This window comes from Triticum urartu, chromosome 7A (assembly GCF_056163025.1).
Source record: "Triticum urartu cultivar PI428250 chromosome 7A, HENAU_Tu73, whole genome shotgun sequence".
Taxonomy (NCBI): Eukaryota; Viridiplantae; Streptophyta; class Magnoliopsida; order Poales; family Poaceae; genus Triticum; species Triticum urartu.
In genome coordinates, this window is record NC_141879.1 from 61,267,715 (window position 1) to 61,292,458 (window position 24,744).

At 44.7% G+C, this 24,744-nt stretch overlaps 2 protein-coding genes across 2 annotated transcripts; both read right to left on the reverse strand.

Moving 5' to 3' along the window:
- Positions 1-9,934: 9,934 nt before the first annotated feature.
- LOC147957787 (uncharacterized) lies at positions 9,935-16,323 on the reverse strand. The gene is made up of 10 exons (XM_087531935.1): positions 15,791-16,323; positions 15,556-15,687; positions 15,272-15,411; positions 14,994-15,080; positions 14,688-14,816; positions 13,103-13,258; positions 12,378-12,479; positions 11,724-11,894; positions 10,468-10,547; positions 9,935-10,348 (listed from the first exon to the last, which is right to left on the reverse strand). Exons 1-10 carry the CDS (start codon positions 15,933-15,935, stop codon positions 10,324-10,326), a joined length of 1,167 nt encoding a protein of 388 aa, XP_087388061.1. The 5' UTR covers positions 15,936-16,323; the 3' UTR covers positions 9,935-10,323.
- Positions 16,324-17,846: 1,523 nt separating this feature from the next.
- Positions 17,847-23,498, reverse strand: LOC125547185 (proteasome subunit beta type-6-like). Its single transcript, XM_087531934.1, has 8 exons — positions 23,210-23,498; positions 20,090-20,166; positions 19,625-19,680; positions 19,395-19,467; positions 19,204-19,315; positions 18,872-18,945; positions 18,523-18,597; positions 17,847-18,122 (listed from the first exon to the last, which is right to left on the reverse strand). Exons 1-8 carry the CDS (start codon positions 23,349-23,351, stop codon positions 17,991-17,993), a joined length of 741 nt encoding a protein of 246 aa, XP_087388060.1. The 5' UTR covers positions 23,352-23,498; the 3' UTR covers positions 17,847-17,990.
- Positions 23,499-24,744: the final 1,246 nt, after the last annotated feature.

A 24,744-nucleotide genomic window follows, 5' to 3' on the forward strand; every position in this document is an offset into this window, starting at 1 on the left:
GACATTTCTGATAAGTATATGTGGACGAAATGATGTGGAATTTCTGGAAAGCATATAGGGTTATTTGAAAGGTGTTTTTCAATGGAAAACCTGGATTAAGCTACTTGAACATTGAGCATCAAGATCTATAAGGATAGATCAAAACGCTTAATGGTACTTTCAAATGAGCACATACCTTGACATGATCTTGAAGGTGTTCAAGATGGATCAGCCAAAGAAGGAGTTCTTGCCTGAGTTGTAAGATATGAAGTTAAGACTTAAAGCTCGACCACGGCAGAAGAAAGAGGAAGGACGAAGGTCGTCCCCTATGCTTTTGTCATAGGCTCTATACGGTATGCCATGCTGAGTACCGCACCTGATGTGTGCCTTGCCACATGTCTGGCAAGAGGGTACAAAGGTGATCTAGGAGTAGATCACCAGATAGCGGTCAAAATTATCCTTAGAATGAATAAGGATATGTTTCTCGGTTATGGAGGTGATAAAGAGTTCGACATAAAGAGTTACGTCGATGCAAGCTTAACACCTATCCGGATAGCTCTGAGTAGAGATACCGGATACGTATAATGGAGCAACAATTTAGAATAGCTCCAAGTAGAACAGTTATTTGAAATGGCTCCAAATATAGCGTAGAGATTTGCGAAGTACATACGGATCTGAATGTTGCAGACCCGTTGACTAAAACCTCTCTCACAAGCAACATGATCAAACCCAGAACTCATTGAGTGTTAATCACATAGTGATGTGAACTAGATTATTGACTCTAGTAAACTCTTTGGATGTTGGTCACATGGCAATGTGACCTGTGAGTGTTAATCACATGGCGATGTGAACTAGATTATTGACTCTAGTGCAAGTGGGAGACTGTTGGAAATATGTCCTAGAGGCAATAATAAATTGGTTATTATTATATTTCCTTGTTCATGATAATCGTTTATTATACATGCTATAATTGTATTGATAGGAAACTCAGATACATGTGTGGATACATAGACAACACCATGTCCCTAGTAAGCCTCTAGTTGACTAGCTCGTTGATCAATAGATGGTTACGGTTTCCTGACCATGGACATTGGATGTCATTGATAACGGGATCACATCATTAGGAGAATCATGTGATGGACAAGACCCAATCCTAAGCCTAGCACAAAGATCGTGTAGTTCGTATGCTAAAGCTTTTCTAATGTCAAGTATCATTTCCTTAGACCATGAGATTGTGCAACTCCCGGATACCGTAGGAATGCTTTGGGTGTGCCAAACGTCACAACGTAACTGGGTGGCTATAAAGGTACACTACGGGTATCTCCGAAAGTGTCTGTTGGGTTGGCACGAATCGAGACTGGGATTTGTCACTCCGTGTGACGGAGAGGTATCTCTGGGCCCACTCGGTAGGACATCATCATATGCGCAATGTGACCAAGGAGTTGATCACTGGATGATGTGTTACGGAACGAGTAAAGAGACTTGCCGCTAACGAGATTGAACAAGGTATCGGATACCGACGATCGAATCTCGGGCAAGTACAATACCGCTGGACAAAGGGAATTGTATACGGGATTGACTGAATCCTTGACATCGTGGTTCATCCGATGAGATCATCGTGGAACATGTGGGAGCCAACATGGGTATCCAGATCCCGTTGTTGGTTATTGGCCGGAGAGGTGTCTCGGTCATGTCTGCATGATTCCCGAACCCGTAGGGTCTACACACTTAAGGTTCGGTGACGCTAGAGTTGTTATGGGAAATAGTATGTGGTTACCGAAGGTAGTTCGGAGTTCCGGATGAGATCCCGGACGTCACGAGGAGTTCCGGAATGGTCCGGCGGTGAAGATCGATATATTGGACGAAGGGTATTGGAGTCCGGAAGTGTTCCAGAGGTACCAGGCTATGGCCAGCATGACCGAAAGGTGTTTCGGGAGCCCCGGCAAGTGTGGAAGGGCCTCATGACCCAAAGGGGAAGGGGCAAACCAGCCCACTAAGGGTTGGTGCGCCCCCCACACCCTTTCCCACGTTACTTGGGGAGGTGGGGCGCCTCCACCTGGCTTGGGAGGCAAGCCTCCACCTGCTTGGCTTGGGGGGCAAGTCTCCCTAGGATTTTCCCTAGGGAGATCCAATCTGCCTAGCCGCCGCCCCCTAGGGGAAACCCTAGGGCGCCTCCCCTTCTCCCCTTGCCCCTATATATAGTGGAGGGCTGGGAGGGCAGCCGTGACCTCTTCCCTGGCGCAGCCCTCCCTCCTCCTACCTTCTCCTCCTCCTCCATGGTGCTTGGCGAAGCCCTGCCGGAGAACCACGAGCTCCACCACCACCACGCCGTTGTGCTGACGGAGCTCTCCCTCAACTTCTCCTCTCCCCTTGCTGGATCAAGAAGGAGGAGACGTCCCCGGGCTGTATGTGTGTTGAACGCGGAGGTGCCGTCCGTTTGGCACTTAGATCGGAATCAACCGCGATCTGAATCGCTACGAGTACGACTCCTTCATCCGCGTTCTTGCAACGCTTCCACTTAGCGATCTACAAGGGTATGTAGATGCACTCTCCTTCCCTCGTTGCTAGATTACTCCATAGATTGATCTTGGTGATGCGTAGAAAATTTTGAATTTCTACTACGTTCCCCAACACCACCCGCCCACATCAATGCGTACGCGCGGGCGGCCCCGCCTGTCATCCGCCCAAGCGAACGGTCGCGGTCCTTCTTAAATGGGAACCCCTGGACCGTTTGTCGTCCATACTGCCCCACTCCACCCCGCAGCCTCCTCGGAACCCAACAGCACCAAAAACCCCAAACCCTAGCCTCGAGCTCGCCGGCCGGCCGCCCGCAGCCATGGGCCTATGGAATTACGGCCGCAAAGGCAAGCACGACCGTGAGGCTGGCTCCTCGTCGGGACGCCGCCGCGGCTCGGTGAAGAAGGAGGAGCCGCATCGCCACCGCGTCGGGCCCCTGCGCCGCCCGTGTTCTCCATCGCGCCCACGGCCCCCGGCGAGCACGACCGGCACTACATCGAGGCGGCCATATGCCGCCTTATTGGGAGACGAGGACGTCGCTACCCTGGAGCGACATCCACCTCCCCAACAGATGGCATTTCTCGGCCGACCGCGTGCCGATTCCGCCGGTCCCGCTGAGCTGCCGTGCGCGCCATCAGGAGATCGAGCGCCGCCGCCTCCTCCTGGACGACCTCTACTACGATGAGAGGTACGCCCCCGACTCGTCCATGTGGGACACTTGGTTTCAAGATGAACACGACATGCGGCGGGTGTCCTTCTTCGTCGGCACGTCGACGGGGCCGCAGCGGCCACGTGAGCCCCGAGCGGCTGCTCCCCAAGTGCGCGGCCTCATGCCCACGCCGTCGCTGTCGCCATCTCCATCGCCACCCTCACCTCCTCGCATGACAGCGGAGGAGGAGGCACGTGTCATGGAGGACTCCATGCGCATGCACGACGAGCGCCAATGGGAGGGCCTCGAGGAGATGGCGGCCCTCTCCGCGGCCGGCGACGTCGCCATACCCGAGCTGGAGATGGTGCCGAAGGAGAAGGTGAGGGAGGAGCCGACGGTGGCCGCCTTCCACCCGGGCATGATGGGCCAGAGGTGAAGCTGGTCGTGCACGGCGGAGCAGATGGCGGCCGCCGTAGGGGGGGGCGTGAACTGAAGACGACACTGGCGGCCACTGAAGACGGCGACGGCCACGGCATGGACGGGCGCAGCAGGAGCGCGCGGGCGGCTTTTTTAATTTTGTTTTTATGTTAATTATGGAGCTGGGCCGTTTAAGTGCGGCGTGAAACTGGGTTGTTTTTGTGGCCGTGACCCCTAAATATGTTTTAAGTTTTTTTAACTGCTTTTATTTATTTATTTAGGCATTTTATTTAAGTTTTTTTATTATGTCCACCCTAGACATGATTTGAGATGCGGTCACGCGTACGCGTTGGGCGCATCCACGACCCAACGGACAGAGACGGACATGGACGAATCCATTGCCGTTCCAAAAGGACAAAATCCTGTCAAACCGGACGTTCATTTGCGGTCGTGCGATGTAGTTGGCCTTATTCGGGGAGAGGGCAGTTTCATCGGTTGCTTTGCACTGTACAGCGTCACAAGAACACTGTGAGAGAGTGCAGTTTTACCGGTACGAGGACGACTCGGCACATGCACGGGATCTGTCTCTCTTGTTCGGGAGACCCATCATCGTCACTCATCACTGCCTGCTCCTCATCACTGTCTTCTTGTCGTTGTTCGGGAAACCCAGTGCTTAGCATCTCTTTGTTTAAGCTGACACTTAGCAGAGTGCTTAAACTGTGTGGATCAGAAAAGTAAATAGGGCACCTGTCCCTCTCGCCATGCCACGCGACTAGTGAGCTTTTGTCTAAGCACAGAGACTCTCTGAATTAAGCCAGGTGATAGAGGATCTGCGCCCGAAAACAATGGACACTCACATGACGGCACCGATCACAAGGCTGAGGGCAACTCTAGTGGAGTAGCCGTATGAGGCCAATCAGCATGATAATCGTCGACATAGTGATTCGGAGAAAGATTCCATCACAGACAGTCGGTCGGTCAAGGACGAAGATAGAAAACAGGTTTGATGGAATCATGTATATGTGGCAGTGGATTCATCCTTCTACAAATGTTAGTGATTACTATACAAATTGATGGAAATCAATATAAACGAACCTTCACATCGAATAGAAACAAAAGTCAGCCCAGCCGGTACCATCCATACGTATAGAAGGAGAAGATGGATCGCCCATCTCACCACATGACCTACTATTTTTTTTCTGGTTTTGTCCCACTCTACCCAACAGCGGAGCCACCTTATAAATTTTCTTCGTGCTTAATTTATTTTCATCTAGACAATGTAAGGAACGTATGCAAAGAAATATTTTTCATATATTCAGAAAATTGTTCATGATTTTCAAAAAAACTTTCACATTTTGTAGAAAATGTTGACTTTTTTATTCCATTCACAAAATTTGAAAGTTCTCTCATAAACATTCATTTTTTGAAGAAAAAAACTATTTTTTATAAACATGAAAAATATTTGAAATCCCGAACATTTTTTCAAAGAAACGAAGACTTTCTGAAGTTTTCGAACCTTCCTGAAAAATACAAACAAAAATTGTTTGTGATTTTCAAAAAAAAATCATGTTTGTAGAAAATATTTGAATTTTCCATTCGCAAAATTTGAAATGTGTTTGCGATCATAAAACATTCATTTTTTGGAAAAACTATGCTTTTTATAAACATTTTTTCTAAGAAGCGAATAATTTCTGAAGTTTTTCAACTTTTCTGAAAATTGCGAACAGTCTTTAAAAACAAGAAAAAAATCGAATTTGTGAACAAATTTCAGGATCGAGAACATTTTTTGGAATTTCGAACAAAAATTTCAGAAACGCAAACATATTTTGAAAATCCGTATGATCAGCCAATCCTATATTTTTCTTCTTCAGTTAGATCCTCACAAAGATCTGAAACCTTGGGTATGAATAGATTTTGTGGATCTTCGTCATATTTAGATAAATTATTCTTCAACAAAAAGAGAGCACTATCCTCTTTACATTTTTAAGATTTTTAACAGAAAGAGTTATCTCAGTAGGTGACTTCCCCAACGAAACACCTAATTTACTAGCTCTAGCTACAGCACTACTATCAGATAAACTAGATCATTGATGGCGCGCGTTGCTGCGCCCGTCCATTTTGGTAATAGAGTAATAGAAATTTGCCTAAATATGTCGATCCACAAAACATATAAGTTAAATTTATATAAACTTATTTTTTGTTTTATAAACAAAAAAACCCACATTTACGCAGAGTGATTAGTATTATTACTTCTTTAAATTATCATATTAGGGGAGTAAAAGATGCAAACTACAAACAATTGCATAAAAGGACAAGTAATATTCAACATTAGTCAGGGATTGATGTGATACATTAAATCTGGAACAGAAAATTATACTATGTACAATCAGGGCACAAATTTACAAAGGAAGAAATTAAAGAATGCTTGCATATCTGCTTTATTGCCTAGTTGGTTTATTACTAAAAGCAATGATGATCGACGTATGCCGCCTATCGTGGTTCAACAACCATGCATATAAACTCTGTTCCCTGTGCTTTTAGCTAATTCATTTTGATTTGTTCAACTAATTTTGAACTGCTGATAGCACTGGAAAAAACAAAAAGCAAAACCAGGAGTTATTACTCATAAAAGTACCAAGAACTTATCAAAGAAAAAAAATCTTTATATTATGAGAATAGAGCTCATGCCGAATAGCTCAAGGGATGCATCTGCCTTGCGAATCTCCTACAGTACAGTTGACAGGAAATTTTGAGCACTTAAAAAAAAATAGAGCAATGAATAGCTAGTAGTGCCAAAATACTGTAGATACATAAAAAGAGAGTGATTCCCTATTGTATACTACAGCAATCTCTGTCACAGAAACTAAATCTGGATTATATAATAACCTAACACATATTGAGTATTTCAGACTACAGATGTACATGTAGATTGGGTTTAGTGTAGCTTCTCAACATAAGAAAGCACATCGGAAGAATTTTACTATGTGCAGGATAAGAGTACAGCTGACTTGCGGTTTATCAAGAGAAGGTATAGACAAAGATAGTAACCCCTGAACAAATATTACTATTTCAAATTGAGATCTTTTTAAAATAAAGCCACACCAATTAAGAGTTGGCAATCATTAATTTCAAATTGCCGATAACATGGCAGTTATTCTCAAAACAACCACACTTTCATCACTATACAAAGCAATTTCAGGATTCTTACTATGAAACGATTTGAAATCTACGAAAAAAGATCTATACTGACAATGAAAACTCTAAATAAATAGTATTCATTTTAAAACACAGTATTATCAAAAGTCCAAATCTCAAAACAAATTCGTAGCGACCCAAGGGCCAGTTCTAGGGCAAAGAATCATCATTACATCCTCTGTTATTTGGTATCATATTCAACTCCATATACTCTCATGCTCCTTGCCCCTGACTCAGGTGAACCGACATATCCTCAATAAGTACACTGCTAGGATCAGAAATGACAAGTAGGATAATCCATACCACCCGCCCATGCATTACTAAGAGCCACACACATTACTCCCACTTGAAGGCTACAATGCAGCGTACAAGTCGGCATGTATCCACAGCTGCCTGCAATATACCCAGGCAACGATGATATTCAATGAGATCATCACCTCCCAAGAGCCTAGCTAATAGAGCAAGTACATGATTTGAGCCACATCGGGGCAGGCTAGGGTAAAGCTACAGTGGCTGCATCCTGCATGCCACCATGGAATAACAACATCGAGTACAGGGCATGATTTTTCCTATCAACTGTACATTAGGGAGTACATTATGAGTTCCTCTTGCATAAATGAGTTCACGAAGAGTATATATATTGACTTGTCTGAATTATTTAAAATGAAGGAACATTGTTAACCTATTCCTACATGGAGCTGAAGCATCATTATAAAATATCAAGGAACACATTCAGGGGGAGACAACATGTACCCGTCTAGTTGTGTCATCGTGGCATTACCGTCGCCTCACGTCTTCACGTACGAAACACAAAAGTAAACTGCACCGCATACAGCAAAATAATACCATGGCATGAATGATACAGAAACATGCATCAAGAGCTTGAAACAAACAATTCATTTAACATGAACGGCAAATTAGACTTTGGAATACCACAAGGAACTGCTAGCAATCAAGTATAGTTGGGAGTAACGAATTAGCAGATTAGTCATAGCCTGAGAGACAGGTCCACCTCATCGGTGACACACTTGAAGGCGCCGTAGGCATACTCGGACGGCCCATGCCGCGCTTGCGCGCCATGCCAGCAAGCATCGGAGCAGCAGCCTTTTGTGTCTCCGTTCTCCTCGCCAAGCATTATGTTCTAAGATGTTGTGCTGCCGGAATAGAGAGGGTGAGCAAAGAGTACCAGAGGAGGAAGCAATATATACACGTACCTGCTCGGCAGCGGAAAGGATTGGCGCATGAATCCCATGAATGCGCGCTGAGAAACTGAGATATGATTGCGAGCAGTTTCCAGAAGATGAGGCGCTGGCCATAATCGCCCGCGGCGCTAGATCCCGTCGCGCGCTTCCTTTCTTCGCAGTAGGATCGGTCGCCTCGGCTGGATCGGCCGGTGCACACGATTCACCCGCGCGCTGGTGGATCCCGTCGCTCGCCTCGGCTAGATCGCGTGGCGCTGGATGATCCCCTCGCGCGCCTCAACTGTCGCTCCTCGGCTCCCATCACGCCCGTCGGCTGGCCCGGTGGCGATGGATCCCCTCGCGCACCTCCTCTCTCCGCGTCCCCCGTTACATTGGACCTCGCTCGCTTACATGGGCTGTCGCAGGAGGCCCAATTAATCACAGATGTCCAAAAAAGCTAAACACATGTGTGGCCCATTTAACGCTAAACACATCATCAAGTGAAGATCAAACAGCCAGGAATGTCCACCAAACAGAATCAAACGGCCAGGAACGTCTAATCCGTGAGAGGGCAGGGACTAGGTGCGGTTTTACTGTCCTTAATAACCAAAGAATAACTACGGCATTGGGGTTGTTTGATTTGTAGGATTAAATCCCATAGAATTTTTTTCTAAGCAATCCTTCGCACTAAATTTCATAGAAAATGTAACATCTACTCATGTCTCTTTTTTAAAAATTCTTTGCTTTTCCTATGATGGAATCAAACAACTTTGGTGTCTATGAAATCCTGTAAAATTGAAGTGGGCATGACATTGCAATTCCGCATTTTTTCTATTCCTATGTTTTAAGAATCCTGTGAATCACCGAGGCTCCTCGTATTAGTAAGGTTTTTAACGAAATCATTGCTATCTGGAAATTATCTATGTAGCCCAAACAAGTTGAGATATGCTAGATGTGAAACCCATAAAATCTCTCAATCAACTCATGACTTGGCACGTGAATTGCAAGCTTCAATACATCCATAGCTAGCTCTTTGATAATACTCCAATTCTTCAGGTCTCTCTTAACAGACTCTTCCTATGTTAAATTCGATCTACCCCGCCCTCTCTTAACATTCTCCGCACGTTTTAGCCGCTCGCTATACACTGGAGCTTCTGGAGGCCTGCGCTGAATATGCCCAAACCATCTCAGACGATGTTAGACAAGCTTCTCTTCAATTGGTGCTACCCCAACTCTATCTCGTATATCATCATTCCGGACTCGATCCTTCCTCATGTGGTCACACATCCATCTCAACATACGCATCTCCGCCACACCTAACTGTTGAACATGTCACCTTTTAGTTGGCCAACACTCAGCGCCATACAACATTGCAGGTCGAACCGTCATCCTATAGAACTTGCCTTTTTTAGCTTTTATGGCACTCTCTTGTCACAGAGGATGCCAGAAGCTTGGCGACACTTCATCCATCCGGCTTTGATTCGATGGTTCACATCTTCATCAATACCCCCATCCTCCTGCAGCAAATATCGAAAGGTGTCCTTCTAAGGTACCACCTGGCCATCAAGGCTAACTTCCTCCTCCTCACACCTAGTAGTACTGAAACCGCACAGCATGTACTCGGTTTTAGTTCTACTAAGCCTAAACCCTTTCGATTCCAAGGTTTGTCTCCATAACTCTAACTTCCTATTTACCGCCGTCCGACTATCACCAACCTCTACATTTCATTGGGGCGAAAAAATAACAGAATGCAGCGCCTGTTAGCACTAGCTATGGGTTTTTCACCTGGCCGGTCACCATCAAGGTTGTTAGAATCGCAATTTTATTATACGATTCTACGACTTTACGATTCAAAGAAACCAATCTGATTCTACGATTTTAGTTCATAGAATCTACGTTTTTACGATCCTAGTAGTGAAGATTCTACGATTTGCGATCCTACCATCGGAGGTCCGATCTGATTCAAAATCGCGATTCTGACAACCTTGGTCACCATCATTGTCACAAAATGCAGAGAAATGTTCAAGCGCCCGTCACATAGCATGGCATCAGTCTATCTATTAAGCCACATGTACAACACAACACATCACCCACCTAAGATAATGCTGTCACAAAGAACGAGGTCTCACCCCTGCAACTGCCGACGAAATCAGGGCCTCTGATCGAGCAGAGTTTGAAACCGGCTGCCTCGTCAGCGCAACACATCCACGAGCAACGGTAGCTATTACTGTTAGTAGGGTACGTAGCACCCGGTAATTCCGGCGCAGGGATACACAGCGGGGTAGTTGCAGAGATGTGAGAAGAACCAGGGCAGGGAGTTCTTCGATCTTCCTTCCCTCGGAAGCGACCCTGTACCGGCAGTTGCATATCTTACACGCGCTGCGGCTACTCCATAGCCTTCTCGGCCTTCCTGCAAGCAAGTCAGAGATCAAAACTTTCGAAAGGCATCGAAACTACATCTCCAACCACAGATGATGGATTCAATCGATCATGGTGATAATAACCCAAGGCAAGCAATGTCATCGTTACCTCAGCGCTTCCTTAATCTCTTCATTCTTAGGGTCGAGCTGCAGCGCCTCCCGGAACGCGTCAGCGGCGCCCTCGTAGTTCTGCGCACGGTGAGACAATATCAGTACCACCAGAGGTATATACAGATGAGTTCGACTGCGAGGATAGAAGCAGCTGTACCTAAACCTGGGAATAGTTTGGATTGGAACCTTAGTTTCAGTTCGGTTTTCCTACAAAACTGTCTTTCGATTGGATTGAATGGGCTGAGCCCCTAGCGTAATCTGGTGTGGTCTGGGTTTTGCGTATTATTGGATTAGTTTGGTTCGGTCTGGACACAAACAAATTGGTTTCAGACTGTTTCAACCCACGGTCAAAACCCAAATCCAGCGACCAAACTGTACGAGACCAGCGCTTTGACTCATGGCGGTCATCCACACGACCACAGTCCTGGACGGCGCATCGTCACAACCTCTGCGTTGAGAAGAAGCCTGCACAGGATACGGTGACAGAATGATGGCAGCCGATCAGCCACAACCCCATCCACGGCAAGAAGCCAAGAATGCGTACAAGTAATCAATTAGGAGAAGAAAAACAGAGCCCTGACTACAGACATGCGGCAATCGCATGCTATGGTTGCTCGACCATGGAGAAAGGAGGATAAGAAATGACAGTCGGCGAGGAGGTGCTCCGGGAGCGACAGGAACAGTCCTCCATCACGACCCTGCACGCGCGACCATTAGACAACACCGGAAGGTGGGGTGACACAGCCGGCGGCGCGGTCACCAAGTGGCACGGAGGCACAGGCGGTTCACTTTCGTCCCAGTGTTCGCGCCGGGCAGAAACAGAGGCTGCCGCGAGCGCGTCCCCGGCGGTCGAAGCCCTCGGCGTCTCGGCAAGTGCGACGACAGCGGCGTCCATCCTGGAGCTCCAGGAGATGAGGTCCTGATGGCACCGCATTGGAACGATGGGACGTCGATGCCGCAGATGCGCGACTGCGACGAGACAAGCAACTGCACAAGGTCTGCTAGGCGACGCTTCACTTCTGCCTCCCCGGTTTTGCGCTCGCTGATTCCAGTAGAGGATTCTTACTAGAGTATCAGAGTCCGTTAGATACGCATGTACATATGGATTTGTCTATGGTTTGAATCTGTGGATTTAATCCAAAAATAGGAGAAGGTTTGGATAGGTTTGGGTGAAAAACTCGTAGAGTTTGGTTTGGTCTGGACTCTAGTCAACAAAGTTTGGTTTGATTTGGTTTGAATGATGACAGCCTGTACCTTCATGAAGCTAAGGGCTGCGCCTTCACGATACCAGGCCTTGGACCAACGGGGCCGCATCATCCTGCACTTGAGCGCGTCTTCCAGAGCTAGCTTCCCATGTCTCATACGCAGCCAGCAGAGGCTCTGGTTGGCATACATGGTGGCATCAGATGGGTCTGTGTCAAGTACCTGCGTTTACAATGAGCAAGTATGCAATCAGTTTAGCTCAACAGGCTTGTGAATGGATCTACTAACAGACTCTATGGAGCATATCGTTGCCTTTTCATCAGTTTATTTTATTTTCATTTTTCTCAAAACAGACGCTTAGTCCCCGTCCTCTGCATCATTAGTGTCTGACCCGAAGTAACAAAACCACGGATATAAGTTGTTGTCTGACCTAAGAAAAGAAAGAGCATCTCAAGATGAAGTGCTACACTCGTAGTGTCATTGTACGAGAGAAAAACACTCCAAGCGCCGCTATTTCATCATCGGGTGTCAGGCAGAAATGGCTCTACAGGTTTTGAGTTCATCACAAACCATCAGGCAAGCTGTACAGCTACAGAGAAAACTAAAACACCACATTTTCAATCTTGAGCCTGATATTCTGGAACTATTTGTTGTGCAATCTTGGTGATTGTTCTAAACAAGTACTAGATAAGCTCATGCACTTACCTTGCCATAGAAGGTCATCGCTGTAAGGTAGTCCTCCTTTGCAAATGCTTCCTTTCCTTGTGACTTCCAAAAAGCAATTTTTTCTTCCACAGAAACTGAGGCCTGAACACAATAGCATGTTCAGTTACAGACATACCGAACGACAGTTGGACAGCACAGTAACAATTTAAAGTTCGAAAATTAAAATAATGCTGCTTGGTCCAAATTCCTTCAACCATAATCTCATTAGCTTTGCAAACTTGGATGTGGGCAGTACCCATACAAGTATATAACCATCATGATTGAAATCTGTCAGAAACTTTCCTAGCGAATAAAACATCAACTCAAATTTGAATACAAACTCTATTTAGGTGTAAGAATAACATATCCCATCATAATACATAAAGAGTGCACGTCTATGAATTTATGAAGAATGTACAGGCTTGCAGATAGAATAGGGTGACTACAGTTTCACAGAAGTTATCATGCATAAGGCTTGCCCTATTTCTTCTAAGGACATCGAAGTGAAAACAATTGAAGGACCGGCGAGATCCATGCATGTAAACAGAGTACATGAGTATGCGTACTGCATGTTGAACTTTTGCATTTGTTAAGGCGAACGCAGCATAAGCTATCTACAAGAGCACAACGAATTATTGTGTTCTAGGTAGATAATACGAAGCAAACAGGCATTGAGCTTCATGAGTATAACCTGAAATGAAGTGATAAAAAAATTATGTACATGCCTGAAGATGATTGATAAGCGGAGACTTCACGGTTCTAATTATCCCATCAACGCTCCAATCAAGCAGAGATGGAATTGGTTTTGTCCTAGGAAATAGAACTTCAACAAGGTCACGTCGGCCATGAACTGCTGCTTGCTCGACTGGAATTGCACCATGCTATATCATACAAAACAACATAAGATTCCATATAGTCCAGTACGGAAATGACAAAGCCATCAATGCCATTAGATTTTCTTTCGACAAAAAAATTTGCATGAAAAAATGAGACATTCTGAATTCATCGCACTGACTGTAACAGATTTAGACACTGGTAAATGAACAGAAAATAATTTATAAGAAATGTCTAACAGTAAATTCATATAAAATTGAAAAAAATTCAAACAAATTTGAAACTTTCAGGGATCAAAGATTATCAAAGGTTTGATGTTCCTGCAAAGTTTCAGCAACAAATAACCTTCGTGGAGCCCTCACAAAAAAAAGCAAAATCACTGCTCAAAAATGTACATAAACTTTGAACAATTATTTTTTTTTATTTGAGTGCTCTTCGAATGTTATTTTTAGCTAAAACTTTGCAAGATCATCAAAAGTTTCATGATGTTCGATGTCCCAAAGTTTCAGATTTTTTTTATTTTATTTGAATTTGTTTTGGATTTACTGTTCATAGAGGGTGTAGGGGCACCCGGGTGCTGAAAATCCTATCTCAAAAATAATACGGAATTACAGTGACCAACTAGTTTCATGATGCTGAGATGAGACATGCAAGACCTATTGTACCACTTAGCACTAGAGCTGCAATCTTGGGGTGTCTTCCTAAGTCAGTGCAGTCTGAACTCTGAATCAAACCCAAACAGATGTACTTGAATACAAACCTACTATACATAATTTAGTTGAACATAAAACATACATACAACGTAATGTGTTATCTCAGGAGATCTTAGTTAGATTCCAGCCTGTGTAAGATGCAAGGAGAAAGGGGCCAAGATTGCAAATTGAAAAGCATCCAAGATAGTAAATGAGAGATAAGATTAAAAAAAAGCTTTGTGAGAAAATGAGATATTCCTGAATTCATCCCACTGGCAGCAACAGTTTTAAACACTGTAAGATGAATGAAACACAATTCGAAGGAAAGCTAGACACAGTACTCCCTCTTAAAGGTAGAAAATTTCAAATCGTTGCCCATTTTAAAAGTGGCTGCATGCATCAATCGACGCAGAAGCAAGGGCTTATCCTCCTTTACAAAAAGAAAACTAGACACGGTACTGCCTCTCGTACTGAGATGGACACTAAAAATGATACTGAATTCTGGTGACCTTCTAGTATCATGATTCTGAGATGAGATATATAAGAGCTGTTGTACTACTTAGCACTAGAACTGCAATATTGGGATGTCTTCCTAAGTCAGCGCAGTGTAAATTCTGGAGCAAACCCAAACTGATGCACTCGAATACAAACCTACTGCATAGCATTCAGTTGAACATGAACAATCTTTACAATGCACTTGTATATCAGAAGAAATGGGCCAAGATTGCAAATCTCAAAGCATAAAAGATAGTTAACAGAGAGATTAAGACAGAGGTATACTTACCTCGCTAGGAATGTTAGGGTCGGCTCCAGCCTCTAGGAGCAACTTGACAAAGTCGGTGGAACCGTCATCAACTGCTTGTGTTAAAGGAGTTGGTCCAGAGTTACCACGAGCATTCAGATCAGCACCCGCCTATGGATAAAAGTAAAATAGCTTTAGATGCGGTGCTTGTAGAAGTACTCATGACACGTTTAGCCAGAAAAAACAAGTTACTCTGCAAACTCAGGACACCAGCTAGTTACCATAAAAGAATAAAAATCATGACATAGTCAAACATAACAAAAAGATCAAGTCAGTAAATTACTGGACCTCAATCAGTAGCTTCATGCATTTCAAGGAGTTCCTAATGACAGCCATCAGGAGTGGTGTAAGGATAAGATTGACCAATTTGTTTAGCTGAAAAGGGAAATGAATCACAATTTTGAGAAGCGTTACTTTGATCACAAATAATATAAGCCTGCAGGCGCACCTCCAAGAATAAACCATTACATCGTCAAACAGACACAGCTTATCGCATTTGCCTTCCATTTTTGCGAGAAATTTGTAATATTCATTCAACTAGCTGAGAATGGAATAGACAGACTTACATCAGCACCATGCTCCAGCAGAACCTTCACAACCTCGACACGGTCCTTTGCAACCGCCAAGTGTAACGGCGCGCCCCGGTGATCAACAGGATCCACGGGGACTCCTTTGGACAGCAACAGCCTCACAGCCTCGCAGTGCCCTGGAGACACAACAAACATAGCGCAAACCCAAATAGATCAGAACTAGAGCCTCTATACTACAGAGTACACACAGACAGTATCTTTATTCAAGTGATGCCATTCCTTCAGTTCCAGGGAAACAGATAGGAAGAAACACGACGCACCTTCCTCTGCCGCATAGTGCAGCGGCGTCGAGCCGTTGTCCTCACGGACGGCCGGGTCGGCGCCGCGGTCGAGGAGGTACCTCATAACTTGGACTTTCCCCGCGAGCGCGGCGTAGACCATCGGTGTCTCGCCTTACAAGGGGAACAGAGCATCTCGTAGTAAAACAGACCAAACTTTCCCCTGACAAGGATGCGTGAGGGCTGAATTTCAAGCAGGTGTGTGCGCCAGGCGCACCTGTTTTCGACGCCGAATCGACATCGAGCCCGGACTCCTCCCCCAGGAACTTGCAGATCTCCAGGCTGCCCTTGCACGCGGCGAAGTGGAGCACGGTGTCCCCTTTCGCGTCCTTGGCTCCCCGCAGGTCCACCTTCCTCGCCATTTCTAAGAAACACCCATGTCAGACCAGGGAATGGTATAGGGTTTTGGGAGGGGATGGCGTACAGGGACGACGATATCCCGGCGGATCCCGCGAACCGGGCCATCCCGCAAAATAACCGGCCGTTGCTGGTTTATGAGACGGAGGCGGTTTTACCGGCCAGAACAGATTCTGTATAATCGTCTGACTTTGATATTTTTCTTATGCGATCCTGCAAACCCTGGTCCATTTTCGTCATATCTATGAAAGACCCTGTTTTTGCCAGATCTCCTTTTCTTTACGAGTGAACCAACTTCCGCCCGCTTTCGCTCCTGCCTCCCGCGCCGCTGCCGCCTTAAACTCCGCCTCCGACCTCGTCGTCCGGCCAAAAACCTCATTTTTCATGAGCAGTTTCCTGCCAGCCATCTGAACCGGGTGAGAAGCACGCTTTGTTTAACCACAAACACATGGAGATTGTGCATCTTTTTGTCTCCTTGCCATCTGCTACTCCATTTAAATTAAGTAAATAAATAAATAAACTGTTGCACTCATCACAACACAAAACGCCGAGTGATCGACACACAATTAACACATATCATCAGTTTCCATTCATTCTTAGACGGCCCAATTAGTGGGATGATTGGATATCCCACCTAATGCTTAATATAATTCTAAACTAAATTAGTGCAATTCATACCATACCCGAGAAAAAAAGGAATCGTGTTGTCTGTGGGGGCGACAGAGGCCGGGGAGCGGCAAGGTTGGATGTTGGTGCCGCAGCGGGAAGACTAGCTCAATTTGGATGTAGCCATAGGATGCCGTCTGGCTCGATTTAGGACTAGCCGCCATGCCAATTTGGAGAGGGAGGTGCAGACATGCGGTTGCGAGAGGAGAGATGGAGGGGAAAAGATGTCGCACCAATGTTTGGGGCCCATCAGGTGAGAAAAATTTGGAGGTTGAAATGTGATGAATCTGGCTTTACATGCACCCAAGTCGACCTTCATATGTTTTGACAATCGACTCCATAACAAAATATTGTGATCCAAGTTATGTAGCAGATGCTAGAGTTGCTCTAAGGATCGAATTAACGGTTGTGCAGGGTGCGCCAGGGCAATTGGTGCTACCGGTGCACCGTACCCTGGTTGTACATTAAAAAAATGTTTGAAAAGTTTTGGAAAGAAATTAGTTCATTGACACGACATCATTCGATGTTTTGACAAAATTTCATATCAAAATTCGAAACATTGCACGAGATGCGAAAATGACAAATTTGACGTCAATGTGAACCTATCAATGATATTCATTCAGTGCATCTACTTCTTTTTTTCAAAAGATCAAAGGCAGACACTTTAAGAAACACTTTTCGGACCATGGCTTGTTCATCACCACTTGCGCATTGCCGACTCTGTCTGCAAAGTATGACACAGTCCGGTTTCACTAACCAGAGTTGTGATAGGGCGACTATATGTTAATTTGGTCAAGTGTCCAGACACTATTTTATACTACATGTTGATGATAAGTCGCGTCGATGCTGCAATAGGTATCCACAAGACCACAAGTTTGATTTCTCGTATCTGTACCTGCATCGCTGACTCGTGAAAACTAAATAATTGCCGTCACAAACCAAAGAGACGTGCAAATTTTGCGCTGCCAGGATCGTTCTGATAAATCCAAAACCTGGGAGTTTCCAAACTAAGACATGCCCATGCCATGCTGCTCTCTGTGGTATCATAGCCAGGCTCGCATAACCAAAATGCGACCGACAAACCAGATTGAACCATTGGCATTTCAATCATTCTGTTTGAGTCACGCTTCACATCTCAGCATTGATCGTCGACGTTGCATCAGGTTTCACGGGTGTTTTCTTTTCCAAAAATGTCAGCAGTCGACGCGGTACTCCGAGGGAGCAGAGTTGCACGGGAGGACACGGATCCATCGAACAAGGAATGTACTAGTATTAATTCGTAATAACAAGGAGGAAAATAAGCTAGTGTGGAACAATTCGGCACAATATCTTAACAACATTCGGCTCAAATCTAGAACAAGTCATCATCAGGTACAAGTCAACATTCAGCAAACTCACTGGACCATGGCATCAGAGCTCCCGGCCGCGAGAATGTCGAGGAGCGAGTTCTGGGGCTCCATCTCCTCATGCCACAGTGGCAGCTTGTCACCAGGATGGAAGCTCCTCTTAACGCCCTCCTCATTTATCTGAGCAATCGTCTCAAATCAGTACGGCCAAGCAAAACAGACAAGATTTTTCAACAAAAAAAGACGGGACATAAGAAACATCTTCTAGGCACAGTTTTGGTGTCAGGCCTATCCCAAATTGTAGTGTCAGCAGAAATTTGGTTTTAAGACTTTTACCGATCTCTTTTAAGAAACACATCACACGAGACCAAGTCAAATATTGGTCTTCCTTTTGAGTTATGATGATGACTGGTTTGGTTTCTAAAGCAATCACAGGAGACACCATGCCAGGTTGTATCATCTTTATGTTGTAGAGAATATAATAAGTCCATTCAAATCAGCAAGTTCAAGTTTCTATGATGTTGTGTATTTCTGAACCAAAAGAAACTAAGCATGGAGTTTGTACGAAAAGAACACTTACAGTAACGGTGCGAACAACCCCTCCACTAGCACCATCACGTGCAATAGCAAGGGAAACCACCTTCACCACAAACTTCTGTTAAGATGAGGATAAGAAAAACATGTTAGGAGATGCGCCAAACTGACATCAGAAAGCTTTATTCCACTTTAAGGAAATATAAGAGCACCATTTCATACCCCAACTACAATAAAAATAAGGAGTCCGAACAAGTAAACAATGATAGACGCAGAATGAGAATCACACAGCTTTAGAGTGGACTGTGCCTCACACATTAAACCCATTACTCCGTTTTTAGCAGAAAAGATCAGCGAATTCTCTCTAGTTCTTCTGAAGAAACTAAATGACGTACCTCAGCTTCTTCCTGGGTCATCCCCTCTTTCCATTCATGGTCCATCAATCCATACAGATAGCTGGAACCAGATCCTGAAAAAGGTCAGGGATAACATAGAAGTATAAGAACCAGCACCTGGTATAGCGTACAGCCTTACACTAAAGCTGGACTAGCACAACTGTGTGCTCAGTGTTTCTCAGTACTCAGCAGAGCCAGGTTGCAGTCAACCAGGATAAGTGTGATTAACAGAGTGCACAAGGTTTGTTGCAAACGAGTACTCTACTGAAGGATGTCAATTCAAGTATAGGCAAGGAATGATGCACTTCTACAGTTCTATTGTTGAACCTTACCTCCAATTGCGAATGGTTGCCTCAGAATCGTTCCACCAAGAGGGACTGAGTAAATCTGGCCTCCCTCATACTTATCCCATCCACCAACTATCATTCCAGCTTGTAACATGCTCTGGCGGTGATAACAAATATCAGAAAGGACATGATGTGTATCAAGGTGAGCATTCTTGTGATGGCTACAAAAGACATACCTTGTTCTGATAGGCCAGCAACCTAACCAAGTTAGATGCAACTTTCACGGTAGCTGGTTGCCCAAGCTGAATTCTGTACAAGGAGGACAGATTTAACATCAGCTTGCAATCAAACACTCAACTGACTGCTGCAATCATATTGACAATTGAAATCTAAGTTCCATTTAATTCATTCAGTGCCATCCTGCTTTGATTTATAAGCAAAAACTGTGTTTGCACATAGCACTTACGTGTGTTGGTGGAGAAAATAGCGTACATAATCTGAGATAATTTGTGTATCCGCAGCCTGCAAGATATTGAGAAGCATGTTACATGTGAGACATAGAACTTATAAGCAGAAAATGGGATATCTAACTACCAAAAAGTAAAGCAACCTATGGAAACTAATGATGGTGTCATAACTCAAGAGTCCCACTCTTCCACAAGACAAGCAATGATAAGGCAACGACAAAATGGCGGCATGTAAAAGCAAAACACAGAATCTTGTCTTGCTAGATTTTTGTTTGTTTTGTTTATTATCAACAACAGCAGTTAGAAATGACCTACTCATTTTTAGAGAATCATCAAGTGAAAGCAAGATTAACTTATGAAATGGACTAACTGAATGGTGCCTACCCAAACATCTAAATGTCCCAATAACACGTGAAAACAACATGAGAGTGTCTCCAATCTTCAGCAAAAATATGAACACTTACAGATCCAGAGCGGCAGACATAAACATTATCAGTGAGCTGACTAATCTTGTCCGAAGCACGGTTTGCCACATACATTCCTGCGAATTAAGACCAGGCAACAACACATATTACGTTAAGGTAATAATCCAGCGCGCAAAACAAATCAATGCTTGCTTCATTCAATTCAAGCATAAGCATTAAGACTTTGCAACACTTAGGGAGGCATGGCGTCCAGTAACTCAGTAAGAAGGTACTAACAATTGAAAATGATACAAGGCATGGCTGGAGGCATGGTGTCCCTTTGCACATGTGCAGGTACAAACCATCCTCATCCAAAATCGTGTTTTCTGTTCTGATTTGCTATGCTAATGTGGTTTCAGGCTTGCCCAATATGTGATACTGTGTTTTGCAGCTCACCAATGGACCAATGCCTAATCTCCCCGAGGTACTAAATACTAATTTCTTCCACCCTCTCGATTCTACCTATGTGCTCTGTCAGACTGTTAAAACCCTTGGCCTTCGGTACAACTCAAACATGAGATGTAGTCTTAACCCTCCACCTAACACAGATCTTTCATGTGTTTTCTGAATAATAGAAGTATCAAGCATTTGGTTTACTGGTTGTAATTGCTGTTTTAGGTTGATGTTTCACTGGACTCGGTGAAGGAGTTGAGCAGAGTAACATCTGAGTGAAAATTTTGACGGGGCGCGTTTTGGTTGTGCTCTCAGGTATTTTCCACACATAAAACTTGAAGTGTAGTTGTTCGCGTATTCCCCCATTTTCTTCTTGCCGCTTGAGAAAACCAAACGATGCCTACAAATACACAGAGTTTTGCATCTCATAGTAAGTCCATCTCATGCACCCATGCTTCTGTTACACGGAAAAACACTTTTATCAGGTTGTCCAGCGTTTTAATTAGCATGTGTGTAACTGTGGATACCTGATACTCTAATATCCTTTCGACCAGGTTATTTTGCGAGGGTTGTGTGCACTGAACCCCATTTCTCTGGACCAAGGTGTTCTTCTGGCCCTTTTCCAGCAACTGACATGCGACATAGCCAACTACATATCCCTGAAGCTTCAATGGATACAAAAGGTTTACAGAATCTTCGCACGTAGTATTTGGATTGTATCTCCACTGCTTAATGTTTGATTAGCTGGTACTCCTTGATTGTGCAGTTCTCTTAAATATTTTGGACCACTAAGCATTTTGGGAAACTCTAGTGGTTGTATATGCACAATATATCTGACAACATAAGTATGAAAAATTGAATAAATTGTATAATTTCAGGTAATTTGTGTGTCATACTTAACCACAGATGCTGCTTTGGGTTGTCATTTTAGTTGTTCAAAAAAATTCAAACAATTTGTTGATAATTCCGACAATTGCACAAACCGGTCATTCCCAGGTTCAGTATATTTTTAGCAGAATAATGTACTTGACTAGATGCTACTAGCATAAATCATTTAATTTTATTGATCTTCTAGATGAGCTTTTGCAAAACCATGTATCTGTTTGTAGGAAAAATAAGTCCAACATGAAGATAATATTTTCAAGTATTCTGCATTTGTTTTATTTTCCTGCTAATTGATATCAAGGTGAAGGACAGATACATCACTCTGGATTATCTACATAAATCAGCAGCACTTGCTTTTCAAATTGGCGAATCATGCCTTGTCTATTTCCTTGTCCATTACTCAACATTTCAAAATGCTTGAAGGTTTTAGTATACTCAGTGCCCTTTTATAGAGTTGCAATGAAATTCCTGTTAGATGTTAATGTCCTTTAGGAATTGTACATTGAACTAGTGACGCATTATCATGCAGGTCATTCATCTTGGTGCACAATTATACAAAGATCAGTGGCAAAACGCGAGCTGCAAAACTGGTAATGTAATGCTAGAATCAAGTTTCACTTATATATTTCAAAGTGATTCCATGATTTTGTTTTCTGTGTACTATGGCTGTGTTGTAACACATACCCTGAGATTTCAAGTGTGCGAGCAGTTGATTTGAGTAACAAATTAGTATTATTTTCATGTCTATCCATTGAAATATAGTATGGTTTCCTTGATACCATCGACTGCTTATCTGTCCTTCTATCACTTCTACTTGCATTTGCTCTACTGGCAATGGAAAAACGGCTTCTGGTTGTACTAATTTTTCTTAGAGAAATAGCAGTTTTATTATGTAGCAATCTGGTAAATAGAACGTGATATCCCTTGCCTTGAAGTGAATGCAAATTTCGGGGTATGTCGTAAGCATCACTAAGCACATCTTCCATGACTTTGATATAATCAAAACAATACAGGAAAAATACGTTTTTGTATTAATTTTCTATTCCCTTTGATACACCATGTCATATGAACGTGATGTTCATTGTTTTTTGGTTCAGCTTTACATGCTCCTTCTGCTCAGATCACAAGAGCCTATTCCAGTTTTTCTCTGTTTTAGCATGCCCACTTATTTTTCTAAGACCAGTGCCTTTAGCCTGCTACGCTAGAAGCAATTCCGACCGCTGCTTCCTAGTCTGCTCATCCGTGAGAGGAATAAGTAAGCCAAACACTGATACACGTTCAACACCACCCTCCACAATCCAAGCAGTTATCAATTAATCAGGGGGGGTGGAAACTAACACATAGTTCTTTTTGCACCACATAGGAAACCGAAATCCATCAACAAGAATGTGCGGCTGTAAGCGTACCGCCGCGCACAGCATGGCTAGTAATAACTAACTATGGCAACAAAACGAGGCTGCTCATGGAACTTCACACATAGCCAGCACCTGGAGCTCTCGCCTGCTGAGCTAGATGGCGGCGCTCCTAAACCTAAAAGGCGCATCTGCCCTCTAACAGCAGCAGGTAGATTGCTCAGGTCGACTGCGAACACAAGACGGGCGATCTCCCCTGATCTCGCGGCTAGAATGCCAAAAACAAGGCACTGGATCAGGAGGAGGCGTCCCAGGTAACGCAGCAGACAGCGGCGGGTACATCTCCCCGGAGCTCGGTTTTTTCCCCCCGCGATGTACGACGAGCGGGCGCATCTATCTATCTCCGACCCGAAGCCTAGGCGATACATCGACGGGGAGACGAACCAGAGCGCGGGTGGGGGTGGGGTGGGGTGGGGAGGGGCGGGCGTACCGGTGCTGGTCCTGGAGTCGGCGGCGAGGACGACGCCGCCGGCGTAGCAGACCCCGACGATGGTGGTGCCCATCCGGTGCTCGCCGTCGGTGGGCGCGTCGGCGGAGGAGGGGCCGCCCATGAGCGGGGAGGACGCGTCCATGGCGGCGGAGATCGACGAGAGCGGCTTCCGCGGCGGGCGAGCGAACGAACGAGATGCGGAGCGGCGGCGGCGGTGTGTGTGTCTGCGGCTTTGGCCTCAAGAAAGAAAGAGGAAGCGAGACGGGTCGGAGTCGGACCGGAGCGTCCGTCCGGGTCGGGTCGGGTCGCGGTGCGGCTCAGCGGGTAGGCGTTCCAGTTCGGCTACAATAACCAAACCTCTCCGCGGTGTGGCTGGACCCAATCAATCGACGGGCGCGTCTGCAATCTGACTCGATTATGTTTTCTTCCTCCTCCATTATTAATTAAAAATAAAATGAGTTGTCCCTTTTTTAAGAGAAAATGTGTTGTCCCTTAAACAAATACGTAGAAGAAACGAGTTGTCCCTCCAAAAAAAAAGTTACGCAAGAAATGAATTGTCCATTAAAAACAAAATAACGGGATGAAAATCATCACAATCCGATGATCGGGCATGCCCGAGATGCAAGGCACAAGTGCCATTATCATCACTACTTCCCGAGCAAGTGATTTCGATTTCGCTATAAAACAACTGTCGACCAAACCAACATCGCAAAAGGCTGTTAGAACTGAGAAGGCGCATGAAGATTCATTCGGGCGCCCGTGTCGGCGACAGTGTAACTCAATTCTAAAGGCGGGATACGAAGAGGAAAAATGCAAGGCCGGTGCCATGAATATCACCGAATAGGCTGGTTTGTTTTTGTAACAAAAAAAGGCATTTTTAAAAATAAATAAAAGGGACACAAAAAACACCATGGGTATATACCCGGCCTCTGTAGACACCTACTGTCCCATCATCAACGCCATCCGGCCTCTGCCGCCACAACTCCAACTTCACAACAAATAACCTTAGACAAACCAGTGGACACGTTCGTCAAAAAAGAGTTGACTACCTAGCTCAGCCTATGTCGTGACCCAACGTCGCTCATCGTTGTTGTTGTTGTTGCCACAGAAGTCTTACAACACCCAGGGACCGACACGACAACCCCATCACCCCAGACATCCACTGCTCCCTCGAACCGGTGTCCATTCCAAGAACAATCCCTTCAATGAGGAGCATGACACCGGAATGCATGCCACCGTCTTCCCATCCTGAGAAGATCCAGGGTTTCCCCCGAGTGGACTGAAAAGTATTGTTCATCAAGTATTTCCTCCTCTGATTGCAAGCTAGTCTACTACTACGAGTACTAACTAAATGAAAAAGTATGGTGGATCTCTATCTGTGTGTGGGAAGTGGGATCGTCATTTCGCACCATCGTCCAGGAGAAAGAGAGGAATAAGTGAGGAAGAGAAATGATAGAAAAACTCCTTGTTGTTTGGTTTACCCCTTGTTCAAAAGAAGGAAGGAAAGAAAAACGTAAGTACTCCCTCTATCTCAT

Coding starts and splice junctions, on each gene's coding strand:
- LOC147957787 (XM_087531935.1), bottom strand. CDS start 15,935: ATGGCGAGGAAGGTGGACCTGCGGGGAGCCAAGGACGCGAAAGGGGAC. Junction 15,412..15,555: donor GCACTATGCGGCAGAGGAAG/GTGCGTCGTGTT, acceptor TTGTGTCTCCAG/GGCACTGCGAGGCTGTGAGG. Junction 11,895..12,377: donor CGATGACCTTCTATGGCAAG/GTAAGTGCATGA, acceptor TTGTAAACGCAG/GTACTTGACACAGACCCATC.
- LOC125547185 (XM_087531934.1), bottom strand. CDS start 23,351: ATGGACGCGTCCTCCCCGCTCATGGGCGGCCCCTCCTCCGCCGACGCG. Junction 19,468..19,624: donor TATTTTCTCCACCAACACAC/GTAAGTGCTATG, acceptor CTCCTTGTACAG/AATTCAGCTTGGGCAACCAG. Junction 18,123..18,522: donor GGGTTGTTCGCACCGTTACT/GTAAGTGTTCTT, acceptor ACGATTGCTCAG/ATAAATGAGGAGGGCGTTAA.